The sequence below is a fragment of the Peromyscus eremicus genome, chromosome 7 (assembly GCF_949786415.1).
Source record: "Peromyscus eremicus chromosome 7, PerEre_H2_v1, whole genome shotgun sequence".
NCBI classification, from domain to species: domain Eukaryota; kingdom Metazoa; phylum Chordata; class Mammalia; order Rodentia; family Cricetidae; genus Peromyscus; species Peromyscus eremicus.
In genome coordinates, this window is record NC_081422.1 from 115,336,227 (window position 1) to 115,351,131 (window position 14,905).

Below are 14,905 nucleotides of genomic sequence, written 5' to 3' on the forward strand. Positions count from 1 at the left end.
TACGATTTGCCTCTTACCAGTTAGTGTCTGTCCGGCTTGCCCACTGTGAACATTTAGCAGCTTTCCCGTCTAGAAGCGTTCCCCAAGTGAAAGGAAAAGCCAGCCTTGTGGATCCAGCCGGCTTTGCTGTGTGCTTACAAGGCAGCTGGTTCCATGAGGACTGTTGTGTCATTCTGCCTCTCGGGTGGGAGGGAGGGCTTGTGGGTGTGTCAGCGCCTGGGCGCTCACTGGTGCAGTGCTGGCCTGACCCTCTGCCTTTCCCTGAAGCTGCGTGAGCTGGAGGACAAGTATGCAGAGTGCATGGAAATGCTTCACGAGGCACAGGAGGAACTGAAGAACCTGCGGAACAAGACGATGCCCAACACCACGTCCCGGCGCTACCACTCACTGGGCCTGTTCCCCATGGTAAGTGGGTTCTCCTGTGCCCCTCTGTCCCCTAGACCATTGGCAGGGGCTTTGTGTCCCTTTCTGAGCACTGGGCCTGCATCTTTCCTGTTTGGACCGGGACCTGCCCAGCTGGGGCTCCCTAATTCCCTGGACAGACTGGCCCATTATAGTCTGTTCTTTCTACTCCTGCTGTTAAGAGATAACTTCACGGGGAACGTGGTTTAGTTAGATGTTACTTATGGCTGCCATTGCTATGTGGGCTCTTTTGCCCTGAAGCACCTTCCCCATGTATTAAAGAGCCTGCTCTTCTCCTGGTTCTTTATGGGTTTATTAACCCTTCTCTTGGTGTCATTTAGTGTCTTGGATCTGAATCATTTTTTTTAAAATAGTATTTCTCCATGATCTTATTTCTTTAGTCCTGGCCTGGCTTGTTCAATATTGGGGCTTTGAAGGAACATGAAGGACAAAGGGGGTTTCAGGTTTAGTCTCCCCGTGGACACTGGCTGTACTGGGCAGAGTCTTTAGTCAGTTGTTCCCCTGTGACATCTGCTTGTAAGGACCTGAGCTTGCTCATTCTATCTTCTAGCATACCATAGTGTCTTGAGGGAGGGGCCGTGCGTTAGCTGTGTTCCACAGCACTGTGCAAGTTAGTACATGGCTTTGTAGCCGCTCCACATGGACTGCATGGTGGATGACAGACAGACAGACAGACGGCTCGAGGACAGGCCTCCGAGAGCTCCTGTACACTCAGACTTTGCTCCAGACATTATTCTGGCAGAATAACGAATCCTCTCTGAAGTGAGAAGAGGTTTTTGTTTTTTAAATTTTTTAAATGTTTATTTATTATTATTGTATTTGTATGTGATGATGGGAGAGGGCGCATTGTATATGGTACATGTGCAGAAGCCAGAAGATAACTCTGTGGAGTAGTTCTCTCCTTCCACCTTGACATGGGCTCCAGGAATTAACCTTCTTTGAGCCATCTCAGCTGAGAAGGGATTTATGGAGGGAGCTCTTGCTGAGATACTTTCCTGGGAAGTCTGTTTTCTATCCACCTCAGATAGAGAGGGCAGTCACAGCCCAGAGGAACAGTTCCACCAAGTCCAGCTCAGTGAGCCAAGGAGTTTACTGGGTGACTTAGTGGGCATGGCTGAGGGCTTAAAACTGTCTTGCAAAACCAGGGCTCAGCACATAAAAACACCAGCTGTGCAAGCCTGCTCCACTGAGTGTGATCCCCAGAAACCACATGAGAACCAGATCTGGTGGTGTGCATCTGTAATTCTGAATTCGTATTATGAGATGGGAGGTGGAGACAGGGTAATTGCCCAGAAGTTTACAGGCCAGCTAGCCTGGAATACACTGAAAAGTGGTAGAAATAAGAACAACGCCCATCTCAACAAGGCAGAAGGAAGGAACTAACTCCCAAAAGTTGTTCTTTGACCTCAGTGGGTACACCCTGGTACACAAGCACCCGCATGTGTCCCTGTGTGTGTGCATACTCACACAAAATAAATAAAAAATACAGTTTAAAAAGAAGAGAAAGTCAAACCATCGTACGAGGAGAGATGGACAGCATACACCTTTCTCTGTGTCTTCTGGAAGGATTCTCAGCTGTCATGTTTGCTGAAAAGCTTTTGTTTGCCTTTTTGAGGCTCTTGGCAAGCCCAGGTTTTGAGGATGGTTGTTTTGAAAGGGTGTCGTGCGTTAAAGGCAGTTAAAGCAGTAAAGGCTGCAGCATGCCTGCGTTCCTGGAGCTGAGCGCCCAGATCTGCCTTTTGCTCTCTGTCGTTCCAACTGCCAGTAGCAGGTTTTACTCAGCAATGTTCCAATTCTTTCACTTTGTGGTGGCAGTTTTTAATCTGTAATTCATGGATAGAATCTGGGGACCCATGAACATTGAGGGAACTATGTCTTCTATTTTCATAAATATTCCTCAAATCAGAGGGCTGGGTGGGGCGCATGTGGGTCAAACTTCTCAGTACACCTAGGGAATCAGTAGTGTTCAAGAACCAGCCTTCCTGTGACCCTAAAGCTCATGCCACCCTCTCCCACCCCCAAAAGGGTGGCAGTGTACTCCAAGAAAACTAGTAGGAATTAAGAGGTTGAGAGATACACATGTACAAAGGATGGGATGCAGTAGTGTCAGGAGTAACAGATGGGCAGGGAGTGTTTACAAAGAAGACATACGTCGTTCTTCCTGGGAGAAGCAGTCCTGTTTCCTGAGCACATGGTGAAGGTGGGTGTTGCGGCCGGCTGGTGGGGTGAGGAGCTTCCAGAGAAAGCACCAAGGTGGCAGTGTGCGTGACTCAGTCCATGCAGGCAGGGACTCCTCCCCTGCAGAGCCAGAGAGCCCTTGGCAGGTGGGTGCCTGCCTGGGAGTCAGAGGTACAGCCTTGGCCTCCTGGGTGTCATAGTCCTAAGGAGCTGGGACTGCAGACCTGGGGCCTGGGAGGACAGTAGCTTAGTGTGACCTGTAGGGGCTGGGAGGCCTTGTAGGACCTTTCAGAAGGCTTAGAGATATTTGGAGCTATGTTTGTCCCTGCTGTTCTGAACACACTTTCCTGTGCCCCCTTGAGTTCCCCGTCTTGTACTGTAGCCACAATTTTATCTCTGTAGTTTGGCCAAGGGAGCCTTGAATGGACTAGCTTTCAGACACAGCTATATTAGTGTTAGGGGATGTTCACTCTCACCCAAAGATGCTGTGTGCTCAAAACCCGCCTTGGCCTTGGGTCAGCAGATTCTCTCTGTGGAGAATGCTTTTAGCCTTGTGTTGTGTGGCAAGAAGTCTGGAGACGGCTGGACCCCCTGTTTCTTCCCCTGTGGCTCTTCTGGCCTCAGACCTGGTGTAGAAATGGATGCCCTTGCTCACTCAACATGGCTTCTGTCTTTTCCCAGGACTCCTTGGCTGCAGAAATTGAGGGAACTATGCGTAAGGAGCTGCAGCTGGAAGAGCCAGAGTCTCCAGACATCACGTATGGCTGCATGGGTTTTGTATTTCAAGTTCCCACAATCTGACTCAGGACTGGTTCTGTTTATAACCTAACATGTGTGGACCTCAGCCACCACCAGCCACAACTGTGGTCCTTCCTGTCGGGTTAAGGGAGACAAAACCTCATGTCTGGCCTTTTCCTGCTCTTTTCTCATGATAATGGCTTGGACTCAGCTAGTAGAGGCCTTTCCTAGCACGCGTGAAGCCCTGAGTTCTGTCCCAGCACCTCCTAGCACCTGGTGCAGTGGAGGGTCAGAAGTTCAAGGCCGTCTTTAACTACAGCCTGTGTGAGTGAGTCCCTGTCTCAAAAGACACCAAAGCAACAAAAGAAGTTACTCGATGAGCTTCTGGGAAGTGGGAAGGAGGCTGTGTCTCCCTGCCAACCTCCACTTCCCCTAATGGAAAGCATTGCTCTAAACAAAGAAAACCAGCAGCAGTAATGAGACATGGGCTCCTTGATGGTGTGAGCCAGGCTTGTTTTCTTCTGGGGACTCCTGGGGTCTGCAGCTCCCCTCCTAACTCCAGATTCAGGCTTCACCTCCCTGGAGCATTTAGAAGGAGTCTGGGGACCATGTTTTCTCTCTCCCCAAACTCCCTAGACAGAATTTATACGAGACTGAGTGGCTAGTGTCCTGGTGACTTCAGTGTGTATGCAGAGCTGACACCCAGGGAAGCAGCCAGTCCAGAAATGTACCCACCCTTTTCTCCTTAAAAGAAGACACATTCAAATCAAACTATGGGTTAGGGTTAGGTTCTGCACTTAGAAATGGTAGTTTCTACAAATAGCCTAGTGGGGTATTTATCATCTCAAGGTAGAAACTTCAGATTAGTTTGAAGTTTTACTTTTTCTTTTCTATGAGTGTTTACACATAATCATTCTGCAAATGTCTGCGGTTAGCACTGCCCTTGTGGAGCTCACACTCTGGTGTAGATCTGAAAGAAGCAAGCATACTAAAGACAAAAGCAACACTTTAGGACTATTATTTCTAGGTCAGGCTTTGGATCTGTGATAATCAGTGTCACTTGGGGTGGCTGAACCTAGTGCTGAGCTGTGCCAGAACCTTTGGGCACTGCATCTCCTCAGTCCATACTGTCTCAGGAACGCGTGAAGCCCTCAGCCAGCAGACCACTCGGGCTCCCTGAAGTGTTTCTTTGGAGGTAGAGGTGCTAGCTCCAGGTTCTTCCTGATGCGTTTGCTCATGGCTGCCATGTTCTCCCCAGCCACCAGAAGCGTGTCTTCGAGACCGTGAGAAACATCAATCAGGTGGTCAAGCAGAGATCATTGGCCCCTTCCCCCATGAACATCCCCGGCTCCAACCAGTCCTCAGCCATGAACTCCCTCCTGTCCAGCTGCGTCAGCACCCCCCGCTCCAGCTTCTACGGCAGCGATGTTGGCAACGTGGTCCTTGACAACAAGACCAACAGCATCCTCCTGGAAACTGAGGCAGCTGACCTGGGGTGAGCAATGGGCTTTTCTCCTGTTGTGGGGAGGGGAGAAGTGAGCCCCATTGAATGGGGACTCAGCCACCATCCAAGAGACTTCTCCACATCCCAGTTACCCACCTTATCCACGGCACTGGTATCTCAAGTTGATATCCAAAGCATGCTTTTCCATCACATGCTGAAGGGGGAGACTAACAAGTCCTCCCTCGGGGGCTTGGATGCTGGAAAGGGTGAGGAGGACCCAGCCTCTCTGGTTTGCTTCAGAAGCTGGGGTGAAGAGGGCTGTCAGTTGTGGGGTCTCCTTAGTGATAGTCAGTTCCTCTCTGCCCTAGAGCCCTGTAGAACCCCAACCCATCCTGTCACCCCTGTGCACCCCAGCCCGCGGACTTCTAAAACAGGTCTTTGGATCAGTTGAGCCATACAGAGAGCTACCCAAGATCAGAGCTGGTTTCACTCAGACCTGAGAGCCCAAGCCCTTTCATCTAAGAGGCAAAAAGGGGGTTCCCTTGAATCAGCTCCCCTCTGGTACCCAGCAATAGCAGCCTACAAACGGTCTTCCAAAATCACCAGGAGGGAGATTGTTATGAAAACACATATTTGCTTATGTGCAATTTTTCAGTTCATCCTGATGCAGCCATCTGTCTCTAAGAAAAGTCAGCTCAGGCCCACAGAAGTAACTCCTCCAGGTGTCTGCTCCCATCCTAGCTGGCCTGGTCTCCTTAGACCATCTCCTGTCCAAGCAGTGGCCTTGCCCCGAGGGGTCCTCAGTGCCCTTTAGGTACTTACCCCCTGTCTTCCCCAGGAATGAGGAGCGCAATAAGAAGCCGGGCACCCCAGGCACCCCAGGCTCCCACGACCTGGAGACGGCACTTAGGCGGCTGTCCCTGCGCCGGGAGAACTACCTGTCTGAGCGGAGGTTCTTCGAGGAGGAGCAGGAGAGGAAGCTGCGTGAGCTGGCTGAGAAGGGCGAGCTGCACAGTGGCTCACTCACACCCACCGAGAGCATCATGTCCCTGGGCACACACTCCCGCTTCTCGGAGTTCACGGGCTTCTCCGGCATGTCCTTCAGCAGCCGCTCCTACCTGCCCGAGAAGCTGCAGATCGTGAAGCCGCTCGAAGGTGACCCCCAGGGGCCACGGCCCCTCTCTGTCCTCCTCTGTGACTCACTGTGGGCCCTGATCCACCACAGGAAAGCCAGCCACCTCTGTCACACCTATTCGTTTTTCTTTCGAGATAGCCACCCACGCTGCTGGTTTGAGTTCCTCTGAGGTGGCCTCTGTTAACAGTGCACTCCTAGTGTGAACGGGCCTAGGGAACCACCGCAGGTGGCACACAGGTCTCTTCTTTTGTCCTTAGTGCCTTAGGAGCCAAGCCTAGTTGGCAGGTATGCAGCTTCAGACCCTTCCCGGATGGCTGCTGTGGCCATTTGTCCTCACTACAACAAACTAGATCAACCCAAAGGTCTGAGAAGGGTAGAGAAGGAATGCTCTGGCTTCTCAGAATTTTCACTGTCAAATAGCACAAACCAAGCATTGTGAGTACCACCCCAGCCACGTGGAAGTGTTGTGTGTGTTCATGTGTTCGGATTTGTGGCTCTCTGGAGGTGATCCAGGCCCTGCAACCTGCAGTGTGGAGGCAGGCAGGAGGTAGAGCTGGAGGCCAGCCCTAGAGCCCAGCAAGCCCCCTGTGCAGGGGCTTCACTCTTTAATTAGTACCAGGGGCTCCTAGAAAACCTCACCGTTTTCTTTCTCCTTTTGATCTGCATGTCACACGTTTCCCCGGAGCCTGTGGCCTTGTCAGGAGCCACCAAGTGTGCACTGCTCTTGCTTTTCCCACTTGAGTTTGAAGCCCGTGTGAGTTGAAAGACCTGCTTTAGAACCACGCATCGCATTTTTATGTGAAGCCAGATGTCTGCACATCTGTGTTTTCTCAGCTTTTATCACTTTCCCTTCTAAGGAGCGCCTCTGGATGCTTCAGTCTAATTACGCTCCACACTCATCATGACATTTCAATGCCACAGGTTGTTTTTGTCACACAGGTACAGACTTGTACCTGAGAGGACAACAATTATTTTCATCTCAAAAGCCTCTGTCTTTGCTGCCTCAGGGATGGTGTGTCAGCCTTGCAGAACAGGCAGCCTGCAAGCTGAGGCCATGATTAGTAAAGACGTGCGATGTGCCACAGTCCCTGTATTTCCAAAGAAAGAAGAAGGGCTATTTTTGGTTTTTCCTTTTAATAATGATGAATTAATTGTGTAGTAGGTCCTTCCTAGCTTCCAGGGAAGGGCAGCTCACTCTTTTTAATTGTTTATTCAGTTGTGAGCCTGTGTTTTCTGACCTTCAATTATGTCTGGTTTTCTTTCAATAAAACCTTCCATTTCTGCAATTTTATTTCTGCCTTTCTTTTCTTTTCTTCTTTTGTCTCTCAAAGTTCATTAGACACTGACCATCTCTCTACTTCTCATACTTAACTGTGTTTCACTGGGTGACCTATGGTATGTTTTGGGTTCATTTTTCAGGTGCATTGCAGGATGAGATTTTGAAAACTTAATTTTGACCAATTCATCTTTGTTTCTTCTAACTTTGTACCTTTATTTTTATGACAAGAGTAAGAAGAAACTCCACTCGTGTGTAAGATGAGTTTCACCTGTGGCATCCAGCACTGCCCCCCCCCCACCCCAAGTTGAATTACTACCATTAAAAAGTCATGTCTTATCACTGTGGCCTGTAACACACCCTGTGATATGGATCCTTTTGGCTTCATTTTGTATTTCTCAGACTTCTTTCTTAGCTGTTTAGAGGACAACTGATATGCTCTCTCCTCCTTTCCCTCCACAATCAATATTTGCATCACTATTGGCTCTAAGATGGGATGTTAGTGTAGTTGTGTCCCTGATTATAGTTTCTGTCATTGTGTTGGGTGAGTTAGCCCTCCTCTTGAACCATCTCCCTTATTTGTAACATGGGCATAGCTATCAAACAAGAATGTCAGACTTGTCCCTGATTCAGCCACCTGGGTCTGAAGGGCCCAGTTATGGCTGTTGACCCCTGAACCATCATTATGCTGGGGTTATGTTCTCACATGCGTTTCCACTGGCCTAGTGAGACACCGATAGAATATCCTTGATCTCCAGCAGTCCAGGTAAAGGCACCTGGGGTGAGGTCCCTGGAGACCATTGTCTAGGAACATCACTGAAGCAATCAATGTCCTCTATCTACTTCTCCTTTCCCCATTTCAAACATCTTGCCAGTAAAGAACAGGATATTCAAGATAAAAAAAGAGATGTCTGTCTTAAAAAGATTGAGCTGGGCAATAGTCCTTCTCCTGTGTCCTGCCTGTCCCAGCGATGGAGTAAGTGATGAGAAGTGGTCAGTAGCACAGTGCTTTTCCCACTTCCGGTTGGACAGGAAGAGAAGCCAGGTTGAAGGGTGAGACTGAGATAAAGGCGAGGACAGAGGCGGCCTGTGCTCACCTTGGGTAAGGTCTGCTTCAGTCTCCTTCAACTGTGCTCCCTGTATCAGGACAAGATTGCAGGGAGGGGTGATGGAGCCGGGAGGTGGGTGGAATTCTATAGAATGGCTTGGGGCATGGAAGTGGCAGGGTGGGGAAGTGAGTATTCCTCTGCTCAGGTGCTGGGTTCCTTGAGTACCTGGAGCCTCAGACCCAGCCAGGAAGAGGAAGTGCTCTTGAGGCCCACTGTTGACATGACTGAAATCACAGCTAAGGCTGAAACAGTGCTTAGGTCTGTGGGATTGAAAGCACCTGTCCCGCAATCCGCAGCTGCCATCTGGGCTTGCTTTTGGCTGGATTCATGAGGTTCATGGGGGGGGGGGGGTGTCTCTCTGCTGAGAGCTTCAGGGAGTAGAGGCCAGAGGCCTTCATTTTAATCCCAGATGGGCTGCGTGCTACTTAATACAACCTCTGGCCAGTGCCTTTCCCCATACTTGCTGTCCTTATCTGTGAAATGGAGAGTAGCCAACACTCAGCAAGTGCCTGGTGAGTGGGAAGCTGACACGGGATGTCCGAGTTGGCCGTGATGATGGCTTCTTCCTGTGACCTGTGAGAAAGCACGTGGATAGTGTGAAAGGGACTGTCAGAGGTGGCATGGGTGTGCGGCCTTCCTGCTGGGCCTCGGACACCGACCTGGAAGTTCTGCTCTGGGTCACTGATACCACCTGTACAGCTGATGGCCAGCCCCTGTTGCCCACTGAGCTCACGTTCCTGGCCCTCACACTCATGTTCTGACTCATACACCACTAGTTCAGTTACTTAGCTTCAGGAACTTTCTGTTCTCCCATTTGTACAGTGAGCAAGAATCCCTCCTGGGGAGTTTGAGGCGTGCATTGCTGTGCTTGCGTGTAGAGTCCAGGGAGTTTCTATTGGAATGTGGAGCTCATGTGCCATCATTTCAAATGCCAGTAAGCAGAGGCAGGAACGGAGTCTTCAAGCTGTCTTTATTCAGTGAGCTGACAGTGGAGAAGACAATAGGTTAACCTGCCAGAGACCTGTCTTCCCTCTCATCTCCAGCCAGCAAATTATACAGGGAGGGGAAACTGAGGCAGCCAATCTTTCCATAGTTTAGCCTTGTCTCTGAGTTGCACAATGCTGGTGTGTATCCCTATCCCTTCTGATATTTTTCCTGCGTCATCTCTGTGTAGTGGAGGTCTTGCACACATGAAGGCTACCACGTCTTGAGTTCCTCTCAAGTCCCATTTGGATTGCAGCTAGGTCAAAGAAACCCTTACAATGTGTGTATGTAACTACTTACAACGTGCTTTGCAGATAATGCTACAATATAAAGTTAGGATGTGGCTTACCAGCATTGGGAGACAGAGGCAGGCGGATCTCTGAGTTAGAGGTCAGCTTGGTCTACAGAGTGAGTTCCAGGACAGCCAGGACTACACAGAGAAACCCTGTCTTGAGAAGTCTACAGTATAGTGCTTCTTCATCCTGCCGTCCTCCATCAACACCGTGCATGTAAATCTCGCAGGCATACCGTACTGTCATGTCCAGTGTGAGCTGGATTTACGAAACAGTGGTACTTTTGGAGTTCTTGGCACACGCATTTCCCTTTTGGTCAGCGATTTCCTTCAGATTCTCAACAGATATGGACCTTAAGGATGTTTTGGGGTCTCAGCGCCAGGTGCCATTTGAAGCTGAGTCTTCTGCCTGTGGGGACTCTGGGGATCACTGGAATGCTTAGCTCCACCCCTGATTTCTGCCACTAGATGGCATTAGCATCTTTGTTTCTCCCAAAGTTGTGGTCACCAAAAATAACTTGTATTTTGTTCCAAGTTCTTCTGGAGTCTATACAGACATGAATATGTTGTTTTGTTTTGTTCTTTAAACCTCTTTGTTGTTTTGTTTTTTCCTTTTGCTCACAGAGGGTGTTTTGTTTGTTGTTTTTTGTTTTCTTGGTTTTTTTGTTTGTTTGTTTGTTTGTTTTTTGTTTTTGTTTTTTTAAACTCTGTTCAGTAGGCCCAAGTCTGTTAAGGAGGATGAAATGTGTATCCTTAAAACTGGTGTGGACCTGGAAGGGGTGTTGAGGGTGTTGGGGCTCAAAGTGTGCTCTTTGCTTTTTCTTTTTAAGTGGGATTGAAATTGTCCATTTTCAGAATCCTTCTCAGACCTCCATGGCAAGTTGGAGGACCCAGGTGTCTGGAAGCACGGAAGGCCTGAGCTGCCCCTCACCTACCCCAGCCACCTTTCTATCTGAGATATCACTTAGCTCCTCAGCACCAGGATTTCCAGACACTCCTGGCCCTGTGCACCTTCTTGGTAGAACGCCTGGGACACCTGAGGTCATCAGGGACACTCTGTTATTACAACCCCACAGGCTGTCACCTGAGTCCCAGGGTCCAGTGTCACCTTGGAGATGGCGCCACTGCTTTAGGCCTCTGTGACGTCTTACCTTGTTCTTGAACCCCTGTCCTCACCCTACCTTCCTTCATGGCTACTCTTTTTTATAACTTCCGTCTGCAGGCTTGTTCCTGAGTGTCCCGTGGCTTCCTGGTCCCCATGTGTTCTCATGCGTTGTTACAAGCTTCCTGTGGTTCTTGTCTGGCCATTTTCACCCTCTTCTGTCAGAGAAATGATAGTGTGTTAAGTGTGGCATGGAGTGCTCTAAAACACTTGTAACCAAACATTGGCACCCAGTATATAGCAATCTATTTTCCTTTAGAAGTTGTTGGTTCTTTACAGTGGTGCCCCCTCCTGGTATGGCAGGGGATAGCGCCATTGTCCAGTTGAAAGGGTCAAGTGAGCTCTATCCCGGTCCCTCCCACAGTCCCATGCAAGCGCGGGTGTGAGGGTGGGAAACATTTGCTCTAGCTGGCATCCTAACCCCCCCCCCTTCTCCTCCCCTCTCTTTTCTCCCACAAGGTTCAGCCACGCTTCACCACTGGCAGCAATTGGCCCAACCTCATCTTGGGGGCATCCTGGACCCCCGTCCTGGTGTGGTCACCAAGGGCTTCCGGACGCTGGACGTTGACCTGGATGAAGTGTACTGCCTTAACGACTTTGAGGAAGATGACACAGGTGACCACATTTCCCTCACGGGCCTAGCTACCTCCACGCCAGTTCAGCACCCGGAGACCTCAGGTGAGAGGTCCCGAGCACGTGTGACTGTCTCAGGCAGCAGAAGTTACTCCAGCCAGCCTCAGGCTTCCCCAGAGGAGATGCACAAGCTGCCAGCGCCAGCAGGCCTGGAGGAGGAGGAGGAGGAGGAGGGGTCTGGTGAGGGCGCCTCAATTAGTCCTGTAAACCTGACCCCTTTGCCGGAGACAGAGCTCTGGGCCTTGCTCACCTCTGTTCCTGGCACCATCCGTAGTGACTCTGTGTCTGTAGCTTCCGCTCGTCTGTGTGGGTGACAAGGAAAAGCTTTCCCATCATCAGGTTCTGCTTTTAAAATAGAGCAAATCCTCCACTTTGTGACAAGTAGGCACCTCTGCCCATCTTGGATTGGAGGTGTGTGGCCCAGCAGGGCCCTGCAAGTGGGAGCAGGAGAGGCTGCTAAAAAGTGGGATATGGTGCCCCGAGAACAGGTGTTCCTGGATTCTGTAGCGGCCATCCTTCCCTGACTCTGATGTGGCCGTTTCCCATATCATCTTGGGATTTCCAAAGTGAGCAAGCTGAGCAATTTTAGGGGAGTGACGAAGAGTGAGAGGCAGTAGGATGTGTGAAAATCAGACAGAAGTCCAGGGGATAGTTGGATGGTGCCTGGTTGGCCATGCCAGCTCTGTGAAGGAGCATATGATACTTTCATGTATTCAAAATGGATTTTTTATAAGTGTTCAGTGATTCTCTTTAACCAGATACACTGTAAGAGATGTCATTCATCTCTGAACAAAGAGGATGCTAGGTGCTCTGGCTAGCCCATCCCACCGCCCAGCAGTGTGACCATGGGTGTACGGGGTGACCCACAAACGTCTTGCACTGGGGTGGGAAGTTTGTGCTCAGGGCTCCTGGGACCTCTGGGGCATTATGTAGTTACTGCTAATCCACATGCTCCCTTTGCTTTGTTCTTGGACCTCCTAGCTCATTGTCCTGGGAAGACAAAGAACTCGGGGTGTGAGAGAAAAGATGAGTGACCCCAATATTGTCATCCTCATGACATCCCCAAGTCACTAGATGCAAAGAAAGGATATTCACCTTTCTGATTCATAATTTTAATTTGTAGAGGCCACAACATTGCCATGCAATCCAAGGCAGGACGAAGCCAGGGTTTCGTGGTGTCGCCTATCCCCAGGTTAATTGCAGACAGCTGTGGTCAAGAGGCTTGACTTGGACCAACTGTTTCTTTAAATGTCAGCTTTAGAGGCGTATCACAACCATTTATGTTTTGAGTTTTTAAAGTAAGTTACCAAGTGAAGGGTATAGAGGGAATGAGCGTTCATCCTGGGAGATCTACACACTCAATTAGGCCTGGTGGTGTATACTTACAATCCAAGCACTTACAGTTCCCAGGAAGCTGAGGCAGGAGGATCTGGGCTACATAGTGAGATTCTGTTTCAACAAACAAAAGGACAGGACAGCCAGCTGCAGCCTTGAGTCTTGATTTGTTATCAACACTGGGTCCCATCTGAAGGCAGACAGCACCAGCATCTGGCTAACTGCCATGGAGAAAGGATAGCAGTCAGAGGTCACATGGGTCCTTCCTGTAGCTAGAATGCCCATCCTGGAAGATGGAAGATGCACCCCTCAGGTGCTTTGGGGGGGAAGTTGTTCAGAAAGAATAAAATCAGTGCACCCAGAGCTGTGTGGGAGGTCAGAGGGTGGAGCCCTGGTTATGAGGACTAGAGGCCCAGCCTCTGCCCTTCCTGTGACAGTGGACTTTCTGGCCTAATGCCCCACCCCTCGTGGAACCTTATAGTATATTCAGCCAGCAACTTGAGTTGAGGGCAGTCAAACACATGTAGAGCAGAAACTATAGAAAGATCAGGCTCAAGGTGTGTGCTCCCCGCATAGCTAATCAGTTGTTCAGGGTCATTCAGGAAAGGTGCCCCTTTTAGCACTGAGTTCTCCAGAGCTTGTTTTCGTCGTGGGAAGCTCTTCTTTGGAAGCGCTGTGCAGAGGGAAGGTGTGCAGAGCCATGTGACTCCTTTTCTCCACTGAAATGACCGATCTGTTCTGCTGTCAGGAGTGGGAGCACGAGACTCTGCCACCCCGAGACAAGCCGGATACCCCAAATGCTCCTTATGCACAGTCAGGGAATGTGGGTAAAGGCTGATGGGTCTTCATGGGAAGGCCTGGAGCTCCACAGTCTTGGGATATATGTCCCACTGGCCTGGTCTCTGCTGGCCCAGCACTGACACCTGAGCTCCCAGAGCTGCTGTGTGCTTGGGAGCATCTCAGAGGGCAGAAGTCTGAATCAGAAGGCAGTTGACAGTCTTCCTTACAGTTGGTACCAGCATGGGTGAAGAGTAGGAAGACTCACCTAGTAAACATTTTCATTAGTGTATTTTAATGTATCTTTTGAAGCATCCTGTGATTTTTTTTTTCCCCTTAATCCCATGTTTTGAGAAGGCTGGTTCCATGCTGTTGTGTTGTGAATGATCTAGAAGATTAAAATGGACCATTGAAAACAACCTTTAGGTCATAGTTTTATTATTTTGATGAGTGTTTGATGTCCTGAGTTGGCACAGGAAACGCATTTTTCTCAGGACAGTCATCGCCGGGTCCCCGGCACTCTGCTATAGTTCATGGTTGGGGGTGGTCTGCATGAGGACAAGGGTTAATTAGTCCGCTCTGTAGCTGGCTGGTGGGAGAGGCTCAGGCTTGAACTCAGCTGAATCTCCTGAAGACCCACAGGGGAAGAAAAGATTAAACCAACACCAGAGATGAAGTCAAAAGTCAGTTTGTCTGTCTGTCACTGCCATACATGGAGATAATACCCTGAGACTGGCTCATACTTTATCCACCTGTGACCCCCGAAGTGCACATGACTCACAATTGGGCCCCAAGATCCTGGCATCAGTGTAGACCATTAAAATCACACTCATTCAAAACAGACCTCAGAAGTTCTGTTCTCAGAGGCAGAGGTCAGGAAAAAGCCTTTGTACCACTTCCTTACCCAAACAGATCCAAGCTGTGCTCAGGAGCTTTTGTGGAGTGAAGGAATGAAGAAAATAGCCCGCCATGGGAAGAAGTCTGGCCAGTGAGGCATTCCTTCAGTTCAGTCACAGAGCGGGTGCCCCGTGAGAGCAAGCCCTCCTCCTCGAATCTGTTACACTCAGTCCCACCGCTATCCACAGAGGAGGGTGCACATAGCTTGTATGAAGAAACAGGCCCAGTGGCCCAGTGGGTCTGGAAGGGAAGGTCGGTATAATTGACTCACAGACCTTCTGATGTCTTTGGCAGAGGGAAGTGCCTTCTGTGTTCCCCATGGGATGGGGACATTTTCTCAGCCCTGATTCTGCATCCTTGAGTCCTTAAAGAGTGAGTGGTCTGCTCACACCCACTGGGTTAGAACATGCTAAGGAAGTCTAGAGCTATTTCTAAGAGCGCTTGGTGGACTGAGCATAACAGGCCATCCGCAACCGGAAGTAGAGCAGTGACGGAAGGGAATGGAAGAGCAACTCCTCAAAA

At 49.8% G+C, this 14,905-nt stretch overlaps 1 protein-coding gene across 7 annotated transcripts in view; it reads left to right on the forward strand.

Moving 5' to 3' along the window:
• Positions 1-14,905, forward strand: part of Trak1 (trafficking kinesin protein 1) — a 108,988-nt gene that overhangs the window by 82,674 nt on the left and 11,409 nt on the right. For 5 of the 7 annotated variants that reach the window (XM_059268926.1, XM_059268927.1, XM_059268920.1 and 2 more), the window contains 5 exons: positions 268-405; positions 3,283-3,359; positions 4,598-4,834; positions 5,622-5,938; positions 11,201-11,419. In XM_059268926.1, coding sequence (XP_059124909.1) covers positions 268-405; positions 3,283-3,359; positions 4,598-4,834; positions 5,622-5,938; positions 11,201-11,419 — 988 coding nt within the window. The remainder of the gene's footprint in view (positions 1-267; positions 406-3,282; positions 3,360-4,597; positions 4,835-5,621; positions 5,939-11,200; positions 11,420-14,905) is intronic. The other 2 variants (XM_059268922.1, XM_059268924.1) reach the window with 1 other exon arrangement.